This window comes from Rhamphochromis sp. 'chilingali' (genome assembly GCF_963969265.1).
Source record: "Rhamphochromis sp. 'chilingali' genome assembly, chromosome: 7".
In the NCBI taxonomy this organism is placed as follows: domain Eukaryota; kingdom Metazoa; phylum Chordata; class Actinopteri; order Cichliformes; family Cichlidae; genus Rhamphochromis; species Rhamphochromis sp. 'chilingali'.
The window spans coordinates 23,215,386-23,237,789 of NC_137934.1; the positions used below are offsets into that span (position 1 = coordinate 23,215,386).

Consider the following 22,404-nt stretch of genomic DNA (forward strand, 5'->3'; position numbering starts at 1 on the left):
AGAGAGAGAGAGAGAGGAGGGGAACAGGAAGGAAGGAAAAAGGTGGGGATGACTAAATGTGGCTCAAACTAACTGAAACAAAAGGAGTTTGGCCTTTAACTTGTAACACTGCTTCATAAAGAAGTCGACTTTGACCTTTTCTGGCTCAGATTTGATCTTTGGCAGCCCTGGCCAAAAATCTACTGATCATTGTCTTGTTATTGTGGATAATTAAGTGTATATATTTTGGGAGGAAAGGGGAAACAGTAGAGAAATTCATAACACAAAACTGAATTAGAATTATTACGTTTTTTACAAAGATAATATAAACAAAACTCCATCATGCTAGAAAGCTAACCAGAGGCCTGAAAGCACAATTATAGCTAATTAGGCATTACAGACAAGAACCAACAAATCTGAATTTTCCAACATAACTTTCATGGTATTTATTATTTTGACTTGTATTTGTTGAAACTACAAGATAAAAGTTGTACAGTGAAAAGTGGAAAAGCTGAAATTTGATTTCCAGTATTTAGCAGTTTGTCACACATGTAAGGATGTGTTAGGCTTCTATGTTAAAATTCTGCTATGGAAAAAAAAAAAAAAACTGTGGTTGTTGGAAAACCACTTTGTCCATTACTGTGTCTCAGACACTGGTTAGTGGGCCCCCTTGGGGTCCTCACTAGGGAATGCTGTGTATTCCCTGAGGGTGGTGGACTTTGTTAGGCGATATTAGAAGATGATGCACCAAAATCTCCTTGTGAATGCTTTTATTGCTCGCAGATTGACACGGTTGTCTGTAGTTTGCATGGATGATGGAAACTCGCCTGTGAGCACTCGGCAGCTGATCGCTGGTAGTCGTAAAACTTCGAAAGAAGAAATGGAGCCCCCTTGCTGTCACGTTGCTCCTTTTGAGAAGTGTTGGTTGCATATATTTAATGCATATCCATTAAATAAACCATGGCTCTGTCTCGTTATACTGACCTATTAAACCATCAATCCATTTTCTGATGCTTATTTTGGTCCATGTCATGGTGACCACAGTGTAACCAGAAATGCCCAGACCTCCCCCTCCCTAAATGAGGCCTCTAATTCCACTGCAGGGACACCGAGCCAGCCAAGAAGCATAATCCAGCATGTCCTGGGTTGGCCTGCTCCTGGTAGTAATGCATGGAGTATATTATCTAGCTGGTGTCCAGGAAATGTCCATGGCCTCAGGCTTTGAGGTACTAACCCTTACTCCTTGATTTGCACTCAGCTGCAAACTGCTGCAGGGCAAGCCAGAGTTCATCACTCAGTGAAGCAATCCTTGGGCCACCTTAAATATACCACCTAACAGGAACCTTTTCACGAAAGGCTGCCGACAAATACCTAAAAAGAATTGTGGACAAAGGGCAGTGCTGGTGAAGTCCAGCACCTGTTGAGAATGACCTGTTGTTGTCAGTGCAAACAAAATTCTAGCCACTACATGGCTAGAAACGGAAATGTTTAATCAAGAAACTTTATGGATTATATCTTTTCTTAAGATAGAGTTTAGTCATACATATAAATTCTTATATGAATATAATCATCATTGATGTTGGCTCTATAAAAATAATTCCCCAGCTCTTTGATGCACTGGTTTTATGCTCTCTGAATATCCAGCAGGTCACTTGCCATTGAAGGGAGTAACAGTGGCTTGGCGTTTAGCTTGTAAACCTACTCAATAGAAGACTTGTTAGAGTTGAATATACAGCTGAGCCGAATATAGACCCACAGAAACAGCAAAGTTACTAATGGAGCGGCATCCAAAGACAAAGCTGTCACTAAAAAAGAGAGACGGAGCAAACTTTAAACTTCAGTCTCAGTGAGATTTAATCAAACACTCGTCTCTATTTTTAACATCTACCTCTGCTGTCAGTGCATCAAGGTGTGCTGCTATTGTAGTTGCAGGCCTATTTTTAGCCTCCATCCAGGCTGGGTTTGTAGTCGTGCCTTTGCAGTGACTCACAGGTCTGTTGGCCTGATTGAGGAAGTCCGCTACTGAGTCCCAACCTCAACACTATAGAGTGACAGACAGACAGGCAGGAAGAGAGACATACAGCTGGTGAGACAGGGAGCGCAAAGAGGGGAAAGGCTGTTTTACTTTGAGAGTTTTAAGGAGAGGATGGACACGAGGCAGAGCAGAGACGACGGATAAATAAAACCACATTTCCTGGGAAAATTTCAATTTTTTGTCTAAAAAAGGAATAATTTTTTAAAAGATATTAAAAAGGACATTTAACCACTTTTTCTCAACATTTTTCTTCGGTTTCCTATCAGGACTTGGATTCTTTGCTGAACACAAAAGAGACTAAAGAGAAGGATATTTTCTACCATCCACCTGAAACAGTGAATACAAACACACCCGTCCTACCTCAGGCTTAGGATTATGGTGGTGCATGGTCCGCGTGGGGATCTGAGACAGGATCAAAATGCTGAAATGTAAAGTTTGCAGTTATTTCTGCTGTCTGCGGTTCACCTCGTTGCTGCTGCTGATGCTGCATCAGGTCAGTCTGACATTCATAATCTGTGTAGAAAAGGAGCACATACATAAGAAGCTTCAAATGTGATATCAACCTCGTGCGATCTGAGTTACTCTTTAGATTAACTTTGATCACTCTGCATGCTCCTGTAGTCCAGGGTCATCTCGGACACAATGCAAACTTTTTTTACTTTTTCAAATATGTAATTTTTTTTTTAGAAATTTAGTAATTATTATATATTTCATGGACTTTTACAAAAATGCAACAAGAAAAGAAACAAAGTGCTTTGTGAACAAGTCTCCACAACTCTGTTTTCAAAAGTGTGCCTAATACAAGATGAGCAAATATTAAATCATGGTTTCTTTCAGTTCTTTAAATTAAACTGCAAAATAAAACTGGCCCTTCTTTTTTTACATTTTAAATACCAAAGCAGTCAGGTGTGAATAAAATTACACGCAATGAGATAAATAAAATGAAATCCATGTGAGATGTTACATAGAGTAGATTCACTGTTTAGCCTAAAAAGATGAAACCAGGTTAATTTATGTTAATGTCAAGCTTTAAGGACCTTGTCATTCTTAGTTAGAAAACTTGAGATATAACAGCAAACTTTGTCTTAAACCAACCAAATATATATACATATACATATATATTTAGAACAATCTGTATTTTTCATCCTTTTAAGAAAGATTTGTCTTCATGACAAACAAATCTTGGTGTTAGCATCCATCAGGTCACCAGTGAACTATGCATAGTGTTTGATTTGATTAACATTCAACACTTTTCAAAGGCTTTTGACCTGTTCTAAACACCAAAACGGAAATGTTTAATCAAGAAAATTGCCAGAAATGTATGAGACTTTATTTGAAATGAACCCTTTAAAAATTATAATTTAGACTTTGAGTTCGATACAAACAAAAGTTTGTGCGATACAGTTTGTCTTCTTTGGTGACACCTGTTACTGCAAAGGGAAACCTCATAAAGTGCCATCTCTCTTTGTGTTGCTTTGAGCTCCAACATGTGATGGAGCATTTACACAATCTAAAACATTTTTCTATGTATAAAATGATTTCTTTTTGCACGGTTCACTTCATTAAATATACTTCCATCCACTTTAACCTCCTAAGACCTGAACTCTTCCATGTCATGCATTTTTAATTTCTCTTTGATATTTGGACATATTAGGACCTGATGAATGTAAAAACAAAGAATTACCAGATTTTTTTTTTACCCAATTTTTGTTTCTGAGAAAAATGAGATCCACAATTGAGAACATTTGTTTTAAATTTCGATAGAACAGTGGCGTATAATGTCCTTGTAAGTGGATATCAGGCCCTTGTAAAGCAAAATTTAGTATTTTGGTCTAGACAACCCAAAATGTGATGTCCACATATGTGGACCCGGCGGTTAAAACACTCAAACAAGCGAGTCACTTGTTTGGCGCTAAACCAGGGATGTGATTGCAGAAAAGCAGAGAAGAAACACATGCTCCTGATGAATGCATTTCTAGATTACAGTTCCAAATAATAAATATGTATTTTTTTTTCAGAAGTAAAAAAAATGGGATGTTCTTACTATCATTGCTTCAGTTTCATGTTTCTTTATGTTTGTTCAGTGAAAGAAACACTGAACAGAACATTTTACTTCTAGCCAGTGTCTTCAGGTTTACACTCTGATGATTGTTGGCTGAAACCAAAAACTGCACATCAGCAGGTTTACCCAAGTAGCAGTGAAGGTTTGGCTCCTGTACAGTTTTGCTTGGGCCATATTTGACTTTGACTGACTGCCTAAAATCTCCCAGAGGTTTAACGATGACGTGCCACATATGAGGTGTGCTATGACATGTGGGCCACATTTGGACATGTCATAGCACACATTTTCCAGTGCTTAACTTTTGCAAAATGAAGCCCAGACTAGTCTCACTGTCAGTTATCTGGGTAGGACAGGGTTAATGAGTCTGGCCTCACAGTAAGCCAAGGTTTAGCTCACATTAGTGTTTGGGGGCAGTTCAGGCGTTTCTTTATTAATAAAGAATTCCAACTATATCAAAGTATATCAAAGCCGATTGAAGGTTGATTTAACCATAACCTCATGCTGCTACTTCTGTGATTAGTAAGTTACACCAACATTTATACAGTCTCATTTTCCTCGGTCGCACTTCCTTCTCTTCCTGACTGTCGCCTCATTGCCGCATTGTTGTCTCTGAACTCCCTGAACTTCATTATCAGTGACAAATTGTTTTATTTTCTCTTGTGCTGGCCAAAATTTGAGGACAAAAAGCTCAGAAGCAACTATCTCCAACTTTATTATCATAGTACAGAGGAGGTCAGTTCAACAGTCAAACCCAAAACATGATAGAAACGCACAAACATGCAGTCGCAGCTCTTTAAATAGCACAGCTGAATAACTGTCTGTGCGGTGGATACTTCAGAAACTCTGCAGCTCTCAAAGCCTTAAAATCAGCCCTTTTACTAAAATAAACTCTTAATCTTTATACTTCGCAGCAGACGCTGACAGTAGTTGCTAAAAAGCTTGTTGGTTTGATCGGTCAGTTTCTGCCATTTCTGATTGGACCCTCATGAGGTGAACCAAATAAATTTGATTCTATTTTTGCTCATTTTGGGTGACACTTTGATAGCTTTGTGCACCTCAGTCTCATTAATTAATGCTGTTTTGTCAAAGCTGCACTGCTGGTATGACTAAGTCACACACAAAGTGTCCATTGGTGTGTAGCTTGACAGAGTGGGATATTACATTGGTGATAAAGGTGTGTGAATCTCAAAGGTTATTAATGTTGTTGGCCAAGTAGCAACATCTGGGGCCATTAGACAAAATCTGCTGTTCCACTGATGTCTACTTGAGGGTTCAAAAGCAAGTCAGTCCCTATAAACATTTTAAAATGCTCAACTTTAAAGCAGGAATTATGTATAAATACGTTCTCTGTAGCTAATTTAGTCTCTTCATAACAATTGTACAGAATATTTTTATAACTTACCTCTTTACATTGGCTTACAGTTGGCATTGTTGGGGGCCTGGTCTCTTTGACTGCTAAATGGACGGTGGCACAGGTGGCTGGAGCTGCTAGCTGTGTGCTAGGCTTCACCTCAGTTAACTGGAGTCACTGAACTGGACCTCTGGACTGTGTTTGTGCTGTTGGAGCGTTGTGGAGCATTTTTAATGACATTATCTGACCACTAATATGGCTGCTGTGAGGTTATTGTACTAACAGACCGTCCAAGATGTCTGAGCTGCAGTTTTGAGGAGTTATATTCTAGGATTTTATTTGGATGTTACAGAGCACTGATTAGCAGGAGTTTGTGTGATGCTCTGATACAGTCTATGGATGCAGCGTGCTAACTAATTTAGCTGGCATTAGCTGATAACTTAGCACTCTTCAAAATGCAACTGGTGGCATCACTGTGTCCATCTGTGATCCTTTCCTAAACCCAGTTGAGCTGTTTTTAGGGTCTGAACCTCAGTGAGTTAAATTGAAAGCCAAAAACAAGTAGGAAAAAACAAACTACAGAACAAGGTATAGAAAGGACTCTAAAAATAGCCGCTCAACTTACACCACCCCCCTTACTTCCCAGCGCCTACTTTGCAGGTCAAACTGGGCTCTTACCTCTCAGTGGTTGGAGCATCAACAACAAAATATGCCCCTATTCATGTGTGAGTCAAAATCAGAAAAATATTTGGAAAGCAGAAAATATTAAAGAAAAATGAAAAAAAAGTTTTTGTTTGCTGATCAAAATTAAGAAGGGTGGGGAAAATTTGGACTCATGATCTGAGTACTACTTACGTTTTGGCTCCTCTGTAGCCAGAACTTCAGAAATTTATCAGAACAATGGGATCAAAGTACAGCAACGCCCAACGTCTTCATTTTGGGAATGAACCTCCTGTAGACTTGAAAGCAGACTATAAAAGTCTGTTGTTTCCTCCCTTATGGAAAACAGGCTGCAGATTCCTGAACGCTCCAGCATCAACATGTCTGTAGAAACTGTTAACCATATTTGGACGATAGGGTGGTATTGGCTAACAGATACAGAGACCTGCTCATTAGTGCTCAGCAACATCCAAAATCAGTTCTCAGAATTTCAGTACGGTGGACCTGAGAGGTCAAATGCACTGCAACTCAAGGCAGAAAAGACAGCATCAGCTCACAAAAGACATCCTCACGAAACACAATGGAGACAGAAGTGACGAGCTAATGGTAAACGGCTAGAAGCGAACATATAATTACAATATTAAACAACTCATCCCATTAAAACACACTTTACCTGCATCCTGTAGCATAGTTTTTTTGTGAGATTTTCTTTTCCTTTATATATATGTATATATATATATATATATATGTACATATATATATATATATATATATATATATATATATATATGTATATATATATATATGTATATATGTATATATATATATATATATATATATATATATATATATATATATATATATACATATATACATATATACATATATATACATATATATATATATATATATATATATATATATATATATATATATATATATATATATGTACATATATATATATATATACACACACATATGTATATGTATATATATATGTATATATATGTATATATATGTATATATATATATATATATATGTACATATATAAAATAGTTAAAATTACATTCTGATATTTTGAACAATATCATAATCTTTTCTGACACTGTACGTCATGTTCAGTTATCTGAGAAAAACGTTCCACATTTTTACATGCCAAAATAAAATCAGTTGAACTGGTGTTCTTTCCTACGGTACTTCGTGGGGACCTGCAGTTTTACTCTCAGGGCCACCATGGCTCAAACTTTATAGACTGTTTGATACAATTAACTGCACAGGAGCCATATTATTGGTCAGGTGATTAGAAATGCACCAAAAGGTATGACTCCTGTAAAGCTCTAACAATGAAGTCTTTGAGGACTGACTCACTTTTGAAGCCTCAAGTGGAGAAATGCAGCTTTTGGTTTCCTTGCTCAGGCATTGCATTTTTTTCCCCAGTATTAACTGGTGTACCTTTTGGTCACAAACACCTGGAAAAAAAACTTATGTTATGCTTTTATTTCTAAAGTTTTCCTCTCAATGTTTCTTCTCACTGATGTCTGATCTCTTCTGTCAGAATGGAAGCAGCGCAGCTCCCGCAGAGGAAAATGTAGCTTCTTCACCATGTAGCATCTCCTTATCTGAATTGGTATCCAGTCTGGACTCCATATCACTGACTGTGAGCACACCTGGACAGAACTGCTCTTTCACTGTGACCTCTCCAGATACAGATGGCATCGAGTGTAGGCAAAAAACAAGAGAAGAGGAGGCGTTGGAGGGTTCAAGCAGAGCACATCATGTAGGAACCGACCAGCTAGGAGTTGAAGCAGGAGGAAACAAGAGCATGAGAGAAGTTTTCACCTGTGTTCTGGATCACCTGGAGCCTGGGACCACCTACCAGCTGCAGGTGCAGTCGAAGACCGATCAGGAGTCTGCAAACATCACCGCGCACACCAGTAAGTCCTGATCCCATCTAGATGTGTCAAAAATGTAAAATATTCAAAAAAGATACATACTGTTGACGGAAATATCAATATTAATGTGCATACTCATTACTTACTTAGAATACTCAGTAATTTTGATTACAAATGCACAATGAATTTATGTTGAACGTGTGACATTTCTGCTACTTCTTGTAGTTTTATTAGGGCAAGACAAATTTTTATTTTATTTGACACGGTGCTAAACACACCATACCTGCACCAGTTCACAGACTTAAACCCCATTCACTATAGTGGAGCTAATACTCTATTGTTTTCTGTTTCATTGCATTGTTTCCATCTCCTCTGCCCTCTCGCGTTTGAAGTGAACCAACAGGACTCGACCTCCATGTCTTTGTGTACCTCAGAGTTAATGTCATGCAGCTTCCCCTCTCTGCAGCTCTGTGATTAGCTACAGGAACCCCTGCCCTGCTGAGAGAGAGTGATAGAGCTGTTAAAGTAAATGCATGTGTGTGTGTTGTGTCTCTACGCTGGCGGGAGTCCAGAACAGAAGTTGGACCCTCAGTGTGTATTTCCATCGTGGGCAGAGCTCAGGGTTCAGCCATTTCCTGCCTCCATTGTTTCTTTGTTCTGTGGGAAGCACTGGGAAAGGGTGTGAAGGTGTGTATAAGTGTGTGTTTGTGTTCATGTGTGTGTTGAGTTTGGGGAAAACTGGGTGTTGCTGCACCCAATCGAGTCCCGACAGTAACCTTCTCAGAAATGCAAAACACTTCTACTGTGGCGTTTGTGATTTCTTATCTTCTGTGGCATGCCGACTGTTACATCCACTGACCTTTAGTGGACTGGTCAAATATTTTTACATCACATGTATTTATTTGGTTGCCAGCTTGGTTGGTTGGTTAGTTTGTTGAAAAATCTAACTATGAACCAGGCAACTGTCTCACGTTTCAAAGAATAATAGAAACTTATTTTTGAAGATATTTGAAGATATCTTTAGATACAGAACCATCCACCTGTAGCTTACTAGATTATTCAAGCTTTCTTAATCCCGACTTTAGTTTTATATTTAACTAAGTTGTTGCGTGAAGGATCATGTCAGACACCGTGGTCTGAAGTTTGGTCTGTTTTTGGGATCTTCTTCCTGTCACATGAAGACGTTTGTCTGTTTGTCCTCAACATTAACTATTATTGAGAACAGTTTAACGCCCATCCTCCATATTCCTTGTGCAAGTGTTTTTATATTAGTCTTAGATCTGTAGCTAGTCACGAGGTAGGCTAAAACATATCAAATCATTATATAAACTAGCACAACTATACTGACCTTCCAAACATCACTATTTAGTTTTCATCTTTATTTTTGTCCAAATTTATGGCAAAGTTATAGCAGTACTCTACATTTAAGACTTTTTAGAAAGAAAGTCAGAACATGGTATATCCTCTCCAGATAAAAACTAAGTAGCTAATTTCTAACTTGGTTCAGTTAAGTTTTATTTATATACCACCAAGTCATAACAGCGGTTTTGCCAAGGTGCTTTATATTGTAAGATTCTACAATAAAACAGGGAAAACCCCGACCATCAAACTATGCTCAAGCACTTGGTGATAGTGGGAAGGAAAAACTCCCTTTCAATAGGAAGAAACCTCCAGCAGAACCAGGCTCAGGGAGGGGTGGCCATCTGCTGCGGCTGGCTGGGTGTAAGGGGAGGAAGACAGAAGAAAAGTACTAAGAGGTCTTTAAGATAAGACCTCATAGGATATTTCTAAAACTAAAACCTCATCAGTCCTGCTTGTCATAGAAGTTTGAACATCACACCTTATTATAGCTCCTGGAGAGAAGACACACTGATGATTTTATTGGAGCTGAAACAATTTTAACTCTGTGTTTATTTGATTTGAGAATGTGAACCTGAAAACGATTGACTTCAGACTTAAGCAGCAGATGTATGAATGCTAACAGTTTCTATAAAAAAAGCAACAGTTATCATTTTCTGACATTGATTTTTATCCCATATAGTAACAGAAAATGGTCAAATTTCATAAATCATGTTCAGGCTATTGGAAACAAATACAAGCTCTCTGCTCTGAACTATGGGTGGTGTCGAGGTTTCCTGCGCTTATTTCAGAGAGTTGGTTGGCAACAGAGGAAAAACTTAAATATTTAATGTTGGGTTCAGGTTATGAGAGAGTTCTTAAAGTGTTCATGTATGTCTGCCAGTTACAGAGTAAAGATACTTCTAATCATTTCACAGTGAAGGTCTATGTTGATGCCATGTCTTTACTTCTTTGTAGCCTTTAACCATTAGCATGGTGGCATTTCTTCACAGCAGTTTTAGGAAGAGGGCTGCAACTGGCTGCACGTACAGAACCAGTCCTAAATTCTTCAGACCAGTCGTAGCTTTGTGGGTCAGAAAAGCTTAAACAAAGAACAAAGAAATAACTGTGGATCCTAAACGGCCTCGAGCTGCACCATGTTCACATGTGCTGCGTTACAGCATTGTGTTTGTGTCCACTGATGTTGTGGTTGTCATCTAACCAAAGGATGTGTTGAGCTCGAACATGGTAGAGCTCCATGTTGTCTGAAACAGTGGGACTGTTCCTTTAAGGTAAATTATATATTTTGAACATGAAGGTCAGTCGGACTGCAGGGAGGTTTCAGCAGGAAAAGGATCCATCGCATCCATCTGTGGCCTTGTCATCAAAGTCTGAACATCGTGGGAGGCCTGCTGACACACACACACACACACACACACACACACACACACACACACACACACACACACACACACACACACACACACACACATGCCTGTTTGAATTTCTCCCACATCGCCTCTCTGCAGCCTCACAGGGTTGTTAAAAAAGTACTCTTGTGTCACCAGCCACTCCAGTCTGAGGTCAAATACAGTCATCACAATCTCCACAAATAAACAGTTAAAGTTTCCGCAATTAGCTTTTCTTTAAAAACAAAAAAAAAAAAGGGCAGGGGTTGGTGGGAGTAAACAACAAAAATCAGAACAGCCAGCCTAAATGGGCATTTAAACGCTTGCAAGTCTTTGCACTTAATCTTACAAAAGCTGGAACAGGTACAAATGATTAAATGAAATAAGCATGCAAGGCAAAAGGTTAAAGCGGGCTGTAAATTGAATTATTTAGTTTAATGTTTAATTTGCTCTTGTCTCAGAGCCCTCGGCAGTGATTGGCCTGGCGGTGACATCCAGGACCTGCAGCAGTCTAAGCCTTTCCTGGCAGGCCGGAAACGGCAGGACGCAGCGCTTCAGGCTTCAGTTGTGGGAACAGTCTGAGAGTCCAGATCAGTCCGGTACGTCTGTGATGTTTCTAACTGCTTATGATCATCCATGTCCTCAAAAGAAACAGCCCTGATGCAATCATCCACTCTCAGCGTTTCCATACTTTTAATCCTGGACTCTACCAGAGTAGCTCTGCATGATTCACAGTTTAAATTAAGGCACCATGAGTGAGTTTACATTTCAGGTTCTTTCAGATTGAAGAACAGAAAAAAAAAAGTTTTTAGCTGATTGTTTCAAGCAGTCTGAAGCTTTCAGCCTCTCAACTTCTTCTCCACTGTCATGTCTGCAGGTCTGCTGAAGAACGAGACTTTAGGGAGCACAACAACACGACACACACTAAACGGCCTGGTGCCAGGTCGACTGTACAACATTACTGTGGTGACAGAGGGCGGCAAGCTGCAAAACAGCCGGACCATCGAGGCTCAGACAGGTGAGGGAGGAGAGCAAGAGGGGGAAAAGTAATGACAGGAGGAAAGAGGTAAATGAGTGAATGAATGAAGGGATAAAAAAGATGGAAAGGCAAAAAGGAAAGGAAAGCAAGAATAAAACAAGGAAACAAGACAGAAAGGAGTGAAAGCAGAAAAAGCGAAACAACAAAAAGCAAGAGAGAAAAAGAAATAAAATGAAGGAATTAAACAAAATTTAGGCAGTAGAAAGAAAAGAAGGAAAAAAAAAACAAGGACAGTCAGAAAAACAGAAACAAGGAAAGGTGAGAGAGTGAAACAGTAAAGGAAACAAATCAGGAAGACAGCAAAGTAAAATGGAAAAAAAGTAAATGTTACATTTGAGTCTCTTTTCTCTTTAGTGCCTTCTGCTGTTTTCAACCTCACCACTAACTACGAGAATAGCACCACCTTGCTGTTGTCGTGGCAAAAGCCTAAAGGTGACCTGGACGCTCTCATCGTCACGCTCACATACAATGGCACGAGGCTCTGGGAGACCACCCTGCCTGGGAACGTCACAGAAGTCACCATCCATCAGCTGACTCCTGGCTCAGCCTATCAGCTTACAGTGACTTCTAGGAGTGGCAGACTGACAAACCAATCAGAAATCACTGTCAGGACAGGTGAGATGATGAAATGAAGCTGCCCTTTATTTTATTTTATTTTATTTTTTGTTTCTCCCCTTTCCCCTCACCCTGGCATCTTCTTGTCTCCAGCTCCAGCTCCAGCATCCCTCCTCACCTTGTCTCCCTCTGCCTCTGGTGGCCTCTTCCTGGCTTGGTCGCCTCCAGCTGGTCACTGGGAGAACTACAGGCTGTTCCTATTTGATGGCTCTCAACAGGTAGTCAGCACATCTCTGGACCAGGAGGCAGTGAACTTCAGCATCCCCAGTGCAGGACTAACACCAGGGAGGGTGTACAGAGTTGTGTTGAGAGTGGAGAGTGGAGGACTGACAGCTGAGAGTAGCTGTGAGGGATCAACAGGTCAGAAATATATCAGCACAAATACATATGATAGTACATATCATACTTGTGAAGTTCAGCTTTGACCTGTCGTACTGACTAATCTGACCACTTCAAAGTAAGGGTTGAACTGGGCTCCTGTACTGGTGTGCCAGAATAACAACTTGCAGTAAAACTTGCTGCTTTTCCATCTGTCTCTGCAGCTCCTGCTCCGGTATTGGATCTCCACATTCGGCACTCTGATCAGACCTCACTCAGTGCTATGTGGAGCCACTCCCCCTTGGGGTTACGTGACAGCTACTTCCTCACCCTTTACCATGGTAATAACAGTACAGCCTACCAGTCTTTTTCTTTTTTTGTAAACTCTCTGAAATCAGCATTGCTATTTTCAAAAGTTTGACTCTTAAATGTTAGAAAAAGGTGATTTTTCTTCATTATACTTCCTGCTCTCACCTAGGTAACAACACAGAGGCTACCAGGACAGTGGAGCCAAATATGAGGGAGTGCACCTTCAATGTCCTCACACCTGGTAGACTGTACACCATTACCGTGACAACCAGAAGTGGAAAACTGAACACCTCTGTTTCTGTGGAGGGGAGAACAGGTGTGTGTTTTTATACTGCCCGTGTGTTGGTGGTAGTAAAACTGCAGGTCCCCACGAAGTACCGTAGGAAAGAACACCAGTTCAACTGATTTTATTTTGGCATGTAAAAATGTGGAACGTTTTTCTCAGATAACTGAACATGACGTACAGTGTCAGAAAAGATTATGATATTGTTCAAAATATCAGAATGTAATTTTAAATATTATATATATATATATATATATATATATATATATATATATATATGTGTGTGTGTATGTGTGTATATATATGTATACATATATGTATATGTGTGTGTGTATGTGTGTATATATATGTATACATATATGTATATGTGTGTGTGTATGTGTGTATATATATGTATATATGTATATATATATATATATATATATATATATATATATATATATATATATATATATATATATATGTGTGTGTGTATGTATATGTGTATGTATATGAATGGCTTAAGGAATGTTTAAGTATTTTGGGAAGATTTTCATTTACTTTAAGTTTCTCATGTGTTTTTCTTTGTCTTCAGTTCCCATGGAATTGCATGCCTTCACTCTGAGAAACATGGGCGTCAACAATCTTGAGGCCTCATGGACAAAACCACCAGGAGATGTAGACTTGTACATGTTGACATTGCTACAGGATAGGTGTGTCTATAAGGAAACTATTACAGTAACTTCTGTTTGATCAGGGTATTTAAAACACTTGTAAAATCTACAGCATTACACGAGGTCTGAGATCATTCATCTTTCAGCCCACGTCTTAAAACAGATAGAAGTCAAACTGCAATCATGCAGTATGTGTAGCCAGCAACATCTACAGCTGCTTTTAAAGTCCCTCGTTATACATTTATCCACTCTGCTTTAACTTTTATTCATGTCAGTGTGAATATTAACATGTATTTTCCTTTTTAGTGTTGTGGTTCAGAACTACAGCGTTTCAGTTAGCTCTTCTTCTCTGCTGCTGGCTGGTTTGACACCTGGCACCCTCTACAGGCTGCAGGCTGTCACTGTCAGTGGGAGGCTACAGTCTAAACCCATCAGTCTGGAGGCACGCACAGGTGACATTTTATTAAACCTTTATATCTCTGCAGTCTATGATGAAAATGTATTTCTTGTTAATGGGTTATGTTAAGAGGTCTCTCCTTTCTAATAATTTCACATCATAAAAAAAAAAATACATATAGAAACTAAAAATAAAAATCATGTGAAAAATAAGGTCAAAACTCCCTACTTCCACAGAAATTAACTGGGTAAGTAGCAGCTAATCAATTTTACTTGATTGATTAATCATCAGTAAGTGCAAGCACCTCTATAAAGGATGATGTTTTGCCCATCTGGAATAGTCCATCATTCTTCTTCATCTTCCAGCTGCTCACTTTAGGGGTCACCACAGCAGATCATCTGCCTAACCCCAACCCTAACCCTCATCTCAATAAATCCCTGATATCCTCCTCTGTCACACCAACCCTCCACATGTCCTATTTTGAACATTAATTTTCTAAAATCAAATGCTAGATGACCTTTTCTAAAGCTAAAGCTTGGGTCGTGAAATAGGATAACAAGCCAATACAAAGAAGCAAATCGCCAACAGAGTGGCTGAAAAAGAAAAAAAAATCAGTGCTTGTATTTAAATAATGAACCTGAGGGCACAGCTGTGTTTGTACTCCCTCTGCACACGTGAATGTGACATTGTTTGGAATTCAATATTTATTTACACTCATTTTTTATTCTGTTTTCAGAGGGGGAAAAATCATGTTAACAAAAAAGCTCCAGTTTACAGTAACTGTTACTGTTCAGGAAGCCAGAGAAACTGTGAAATGTTTACAACACACAAACATGCAAACGCACGACAGCTTATGTAACACCGTTTGATTGCTGGGATCTTATTGTGTAGAGACAATATTGCTGTGTGTTCCCTTGTGGTGAACAGATTCGGCGTCTGTGAACAGGAAAAACTCAGTGACCCTCTCAACCAAACAGTCTGAACAGGAATGTCAGCAGACAGTTTACAGTAACTAAAAAATCTCCTGAGTCGACTTTGTGGACCGCTGTAAAATCAGGCTCGCTGGAAATATTAGAGTTTAGTCAAAAGAAAGAGTATGATTTCAACACAACAATTTTTTTCCTTACTTCTCTTCAGATGAATAATGTTGTAAAATAACTGCTTAAAAACCCAAAACAAAACATGTAAATGTTTTGGGTTTTTTCTTGTTTGTTTATTGAAAGCATGACATGTTGATGACTTGTCAGACATTATTTTTTTGAGAAGTTGGTTACCACCTGGTGTGGTTTCAGGTTGTGGTGGTTAAAGTTAGGTAAAGTGGTAAGTAAAAATATGTTATGTGACAACATCAGGTGGTTTCTAGAACAATGGCTGAAACACTAAAAAGAACGTTTGGAATGTTCCACACAAACCAAAATGCTCCTAATGGTCAAAGGCTTCCTGTACACACACACACACACACACACACATACACACACACACACACACACACTTGTTTACCTGTCTTCATGGGCACTATAGCAATAGACTTGTCGCTTTCTTGGGACCATTACCTTCTACCAAAACCTAAAATTCAATCTGAGCCATAACTAAGTCTGGACTCAGCAGTGACCCTTTAAAGGTCTGTTTAAATGTGAAGACAAAATTTGGCATTATTTGGTCTTTTAAATGTCCTCAGAAAGTCTAAGACTCATATTACATCTCACATAAACACTTATACAAGCAAACACACACTTCCTGTTCAGAGCACTTACTGTACTGTGTTCCCATAGAATGTTCCAGATACTTTCAGAATCCTCTGGATGTGAATGTCTGTATTGTTCTCCTGCTAACGAATCAGTATTTAGACTGTAGAGAAACAAAACCTGACTCCACCCTCAATCCCCTCAAATAACCTTCTATTGGTCAGTAAGTGGCATCATTGCTGTATCTGCAATGGCATACGCAATTTTCATTGTTTGTTTTTAAGAAAAGTTTGAGAAACAAAGGGGATAAAGGTTATTTATGTTTTTTTGAATTTACAATTTATGCACTTTTTTTTAAAGAGATACATTCATTTCATTCTCTATATTACAAATATTTAACACTGTAGTAAAAACGATACAATTATATTTTTATTTTCAGCCCCGGAGCCTGTCTCTGAGATAACTGTTTCAAATGGCGGCAAGTCTGATGCTCTGCAGGTGTCGTGGCGTCCTGTGTCAGGAGTCGTGGACAGCTACCTGGTCTGCCTTGAGGAGAGGAAGGGAATTTCTAAACATAAATTTGTTGTGTCCCACTCCTCACCACCTGAGTGCTCATTCAGGTCGCTGGAGGCTGGCCGGCTTTACTCGGTGGTCATAAAAACAAGGAGTGGCGACCTGGAGACTTCCGCCACCGTCCTAGCTCGAACACGTAAGAATCCAGTCCTTTTAAAGTCTTATATTTGTCTGAGTTTATGTTTATTTTACCATCTACCAGTTTTGTTTGTACTTAAGTTAAAACATCTCTGTTGCTTTGTCTTTTGTTCCATTTTGCAGAACCAGCCACTGTGCAAAATCCAATAGCTGTTCACTCTGGAAGAGACAACTTCCTCAAGGTATATCTGTGTAACAAGAATAACATTTAATTTAATGTGGTGTTACTGTTGCAGTTTTTTACTTGTTTTATTTGTTTTTTTAAAGCTCTCTTAGTGAAATGATCACCTAAGTGGTCTACATCTCAGAAAAAGACAACTTTCGGGGATATTTGAATGTTTGGGGTTTTTTTTTTTTGATAGTCCAAAAACGATTTTACTTCTGAACCTGTGTTGCGACTTCAGGCTCTGAGAGACTAAATTATGGATTTGTTAAGAGGAATTAAGTCGCAAAAGTGTCATTTTTTTGACAAGACACAAAAGTAGATTAAAAGGAAATTTCTCACTACTTTAAATTACCCTCAAATAATGTGTTGGGATTTCTGTATAAACTATATATTTTTAATTAAATGTTTCATGTTTTTAAGACACTTTAATCTTACACATAACAAAAGAGTCACAGCCAAAATTAATGTGGGGCTTATCTGTTTTAAGGCTGAATAATCATCAAAACAAATATTTCTAGGTGGCTTAATTGAGAACAAATTAGCACCCATTACACAAACCGTTACAGCTAAAACAGGAGTGGCTGTTGTCTGCAAAACAGGTGGCACACTTTATTCGTGTCGGGATTACAGCTGTAATAGATGTGGGTGTCATCTACATAACATTGATGATGTGCACTACTCTAACATGCCTGAGCACATATGTATTAAAAATAAAAATGAGCTAAGTACCAAGCCCTGAGGAACCCCACCATCAGCTTTGAACTAGAGCACCTGGTCTAGCCATAACTAGGTTTAGTTAACTTGGGTGAAGGAGTTATCAAACGTACAAATAAGAGTAAAGCTAGAACCAACAGAGAGTCATAAAGCTGATTGATTGATTCTTTAAATTTTTAAATATTACTATGTGATCATATTGTGTCATACTTTCAGGTGTACTGGCGCCAAGCGGCTGGGGTTCTCGACCGCTACGTGGTTCTGATCCGTTACAATCACACCGTGCTGCAGAATAAGAGTGTCTCAGCAGGACACAACGAGTGCGTCTTCTCATCTCTGACATCGGGTAGACTCTACACTGTCACTGTGGAAACCTGGAGTGGAGACTATGTCAGCAGCATCTCCACTGATGGACGCACCTGTGAGTGAGAGATAACATGAAAAATGACCTAACATGGTAATATTACAGAAAAGTTCTTTTTGTGTGTGTTATTTCTCCTGATTGGGATGAATTTTGTATTTTAGTTCCTGCAGCTGTTCAGAATCTGTTACTCAGCAATGCAGGAACCGACAAGTTGAACATCACCTGGAGCCCTGCCCCTGGAGACGTGGATTACTATGAGGTGTGCTTCACAAAACTTTGTTTAAAAAATATTTAGTAATTCATAGACAAACACCTGAACACCGGTCTAAATAATCAGTATCAGCTATAATGTGTTGTAATTCAGATATTACTGAGGGAATTTAAAAATATGATCGAGTAAGCAGGTACTTTAAGTATGTTTAATAGGGTTATGGTTAAAATAACTATACTATAATTACTTAAAAATTGCGGAGTAAGTGAAGTATTCTAAGTGCATTTTCCCACTGATATGATTTAACAATGTTAAAATGTATCATCAAACATGAATTGAACCCCTGTTTCCCAGAGGATGAACTCATCTCACTGCACCACTTCCTGTACCCCCAGGTCACTCTGCTCTTCAATGATTCTCGAGTATTCCCTCCGGTCACGCTGGGTGGTGAGGTGCGACAACACCGGCTGACCTCTTTGACGCCTGGGCGGCTTTATAAGATTGTGGTGGCGACATTCAGTGGATCATATCAGAGAGCAGAGTTCATTGAGGGGCGAACAGGTTAGAAATGCAGAGTATATGTTCACAGCTTCACTGCAAGCATCTTGGGTTGAAGTTTAGTAAATCCATCTCGTCTTCAGTTCCCAGAGCTGTAGGAAACCTCCACCTGGTTCCACAACCTGGTCTGACTGACTCTGTTGCTGGACTTTTGGCTTCCTGGATGCCTGGCGAAGGAGATCTGGACATGTACATTGTGTCCCTGTTGACCGTGGTAAGTTACTACCAAAGACACCTCACCACATGATTTGTTTAACCCCTTTTTTGATTCCAACTTCAACTGCAATTCATAAAAATGCATCTGATATGAAACACTGCAAGTTTCACACTTATCATAAACATATTAGTTTGAAATGTATACAGTTGGATGGAATAATAGGTTCAGTGTGATTTTGTACCTGTTCTGTATAAGTATAATATAATGGAAATGTTTTTATTTGTATAAAAAAACACAACAAAGCACGAGATGACAGTTCAGGGTGTGGTATATAACTCAGACAGGAAATCAACATTCTGCTGTAAAAATTGCTTTAATAACAAACATGGGCCTGGGTGTAGGGATAATTGTGCTAAAGGACAGTACGAGGCAAACATTCCCAGCATGAGTACACCCTAGTTTGAGCTCAAAACATTCAGCAGTCATATGAACTCATAATTTAAATTAAATGTATTAAAAATTAAAGACATCTAAAAATGTGTGTACTTTCAGTTCCACACCAACACGAGCAGCTCATGTACGCATTGGGTCAACTGATGAATGGGCAGTGTTGGGAAGGTTACTTTTAAAATGTATTCCATTACAGAATACAGAATACATGCCCCAAAATGTATTCTGTAACGTATTCCGTTACGTTACTCAATGACAGTAACGTATTCTGAATACTTTGGATTACAGTGTGTGAATGTGTGGATGACTGGATATGTAAAGCGCTTTGGGGTCCTTAGGGACTAGTAAAGCGCTATATAAATACAGGCCATTTACCATTTAATCTATTATCATGCTTTTTACAACAACATGAATGTACTATTGCTGTATGATTTATTACTATTACTGAAGGTCCGCGACTCCGAACTGTAGTAAAGGGACCTCTGACTAATACGGTGGGGTCCCTGTCGGCTCATAGCCGAAAAATAGCTTTACTTTGTTGTGTGGGTCAACTTTTCTTGCGAGAGACAAGAGAGAGGCGTTGAAAGACTGCTCCAATGGAACTTATTGTTTTCGGAGGAAAACACGAACACGGTGTACAGTCGAGTCCTAATAGCTTACTTACAACTGGGCTCGTCAGGCACTCTTCTTGGCTGAAGTGGTTATTATTATATTTACATGCTTCCAGCTCCCGTTTTTCCTCGATGATAACTCGTACCTTTCCACTCCCCTTTTTCTCCCTCCTCGTGCTCACAGACACATAACGTGTATGGCAGTCCATTCTCCCTGCAACACGGACTACACTGCCCATGATGCTACATTCTTTAGAGCTATGCTTGTAGCATTCTGCCTGTTAGCTTAGCACAACAACAACAACAACGAAAAGGCGCTCTCTCACCCAGGAAACACACAGTCGCAGAGAGAGAGAGAGCGTCGCACTGTAACCATGGCAACCGTAACGCTGCCGCCTGGAACAACAGAACGTAGCTGTCAAACAAAACCCAAACAGTCCTGACCCGTGACAAAAAGAAACAGGAAAGTACCGCAGTGTAATCCATTTATTTCAACAAAGTAACTGTATTCTGAATACCACCTTTTTAAACGCTAACTTTAACGGAATACAGTTACTCGTATTTTGTATTTTAAATACGTAACGGCGGTACATGTATTCCGTTACTCCCCAACACTGTGAATAGGTGATGTTCAGACCGTATAATGAAGGGATGCGGAGGTGGTGGAGTAACAGACGACTTAAGACTTCTCTCTCAACTTTCTGTCTTTAGGACAGAGTCATTATCGACACTCGTCTTGTTCCCAAACATGTCACCACCCTGGACTTTTTAGAGCTGACCCCAGGTCACCTTTACACCATCACTGTCCAATCGATGAGTGGGAAGCTAAGCAATAGCAACACAGCCACAGGCAGGACAGGTAAGGCACCTGACAGATTATTAGAGTTTTGTCATTTAGATCAGTGCAGACTGAACATAGGTAAATTCTCTCCTTCACCACAGCTCCAGCCAGAGTCACAGCCCTCCAGGCTGATAATGATCACACCACCCACAGCCTCACCGTCAGCTGGGAGCAACCAGTGGGCGCATATGACAGCTACAGCCTGCAGCTGCTGGACGAGGCCGGCATTGTGGTGATCAATAGAACGGTCGCAGCCGAGAGTCGAAGCAAGCTTCTGGAAGGTCTGACGTCAGGGAAGTGGTATCGCGTGAGGGTCGTAACGCTGAGTGGTGGCGTGCCGTCACTGGAGGCAAGCGCAGAGGGGCAAACACGTAAGTCGCAATTTAGAAGTTTTTACTAAGAGGACGGATCGTTAATGACATATAAAACTAGTTATGATACAACTATGACTCTTCTGCTACATGTTTTTTTTTTTTAAAAAGTGTTGAAACCCTGCAGTTTCTGTGACATCCACTAGAGGCTCCAGCAGTCATTCAGGCCCCATAGACTCCCATGTCAAAAGAAGTATTTTCACTAAAGAACCTCCTGAAAGAACCTCCTGTAAATGCACACTTTGACCCAAGGTGAATCCTTTCTTCTTCAGGTCCCGCTGCCGTCAGTAATCTATTGGTCATTTCAGCCAACACCTCCTCTCTCTCCTTCTCTTGGCGTCCATCCGATGGCCATGTTGACATCTATGACCTGACCCTGTACAGCATCTCTGAGGGGACCACCAATCACAGGCAGGGCTCTCCTGGGAGCAGGAGGGATCATCACACGGTGGGATCAACATTCACATGTTTCCTGATGTTCATGCTAAGCTAAGTTTCTAAGCTAAGTTCTTGCTAAGTTTCATCGTGTTAATGTGCGCTGTGTGTTCTTCAGAATGCAGATGAACAGGTGGACCTGCAGAAGGTGGGCTCGGCTGCAGACAGCTGTGTGTTCTCTGGGCTGAGAGCAGGCAGTCTGTACAAGCTGCAGGTGGTGAGCTGGAGCAGAGACATGAGCAGCGAATCATCTGTGCTGGCCAGAACCGGTCAGTCAGTGCTGTTGTATGGATACAAACATCACAGCCATCGCTTAGCCTTCATTTTATTCTGTCCTCATCTTTTCTCACCTTCAAGATATTTTTTCCACGTTCTCGGCATTTAGTCAGATAGTTTCTCCTCTTCCATCTTTCCTTGCTATTTTCTTAAATTTTTCTTCTTTCTGTTTCTTCTCATTTCACTTACCTCAGTCACATTGTTAAAATGTCTTCTTCCTTTTTGTCCCCCCTCTGCTCTGCAGTCCCATCTCCAGTCTCATCTCTACAGGTGGAGAGTTCAGGATGGACGGACAGACTGGGAGTCAGCTGGCACCATGGAGAGGGAAGCTTTAGCAGTTATGAGGTAAATGTATCTCTGTGATATCTGCAGTTAAACTGTTGCAAACATGACCTCCTCCTTCAGTCCACAAAAAAATAAATCCCACTAGCCATGTTTTGCAGAGTTCGGTCTTTATGGTTTAGAATTAAAATTCCTCCCCGTGACTCTCCGATTTTAAAACAGAAAAAATTT

General features: G+C 39.8%; 1 protein-coding gene across 1 annotated transcript in view; it reads left to right on the forward strand.

The window, feature by feature from the left end:
• The first annotated feature begins 2,086 nt into the window (after positions 1 to 2,086).
• Positions 2,087 to 22,404, forward strand: part of ptprb (protein tyrosine phosphatase receptor type b) — a 38,238-nt gene continuing 17,920 nt past the window's right edge. Inside the window, exons 1-21 of the mRNA XM_080886679.1 lie at positions 2,087 to 2,507; positions 7,644 to 8,022; positions 11,189 to 11,326; positions 11,605 to 11,745; positions 12,121 to 12,381; positions 12,475 to 12,741; positions 12,924 to 13,040; positions 13,178 to 13,324; positions 13,866 to 13,983; positions 14,251 to 14,396; positions 16,466 to 16,735; positions 16,861 to 16,919; positions 17,834 to 18,038; positions 18,143 to 18,240; positions 18,588 to 18,753; positions 18,834 to 18,964; positions 20,680 to 20,827; positions 20,911 to 21,180; positions 21,453 to 21,628; positions 21,734 to 21,884; positions 22,136 to 22,236. Coding sequence (XP_080742805.1) covers positions 2,433 to 2,507; positions 7,644 to 8,022; positions 11,189 to 11,326; positions 11,605 to 11,745; positions 12,121 to 12,381; positions 12,475 to 12,741; positions 12,924 to 13,040; positions 13,178 to 13,324; positions 13,866 to 13,983; positions 14,251 to 14,396; positions 16,466 to 16,735; positions 16,861 to 16,919; positions 17,834 to 18,038; positions 18,143 to 18,240; positions 18,588 to 18,753; positions 18,834 to 18,964; positions 20,680 to 20,827; positions 20,911 to 21,180; positions 21,453 to 21,628; positions 21,734 to 21,884; positions 22,136 to 22,236 — 3,564 coding nt within the window. The 5' untranslated portion in view covers positions 2,087 to 2,432. The remainder of the gene's footprint in view (positions 2,508 to 7,643; positions 8,023 to 11,188; positions 11,327 to 11,604; positions 11,746 to 12,120; positions 12,382 to 12,474; positions 12,742 to 12,923; positions 13,041 to 13,177; positions 13,325 to 13,865; positions 13,984 to 14,250; positions 14,397 to 16,465; positions 16,736 to 16,860; positions 16,920 to 17,833; positions 18,039 to 18,142; positions 18,241 to 18,587; positions 18,754 to 18,833; positions 18,965 to 20,679; positions 20,828 to 20,910; positions 21,181 to 21,452; positions 21,629 to 21,733; positions 21,885 to 22,135; positions 22,237 to 22,404) is intronic.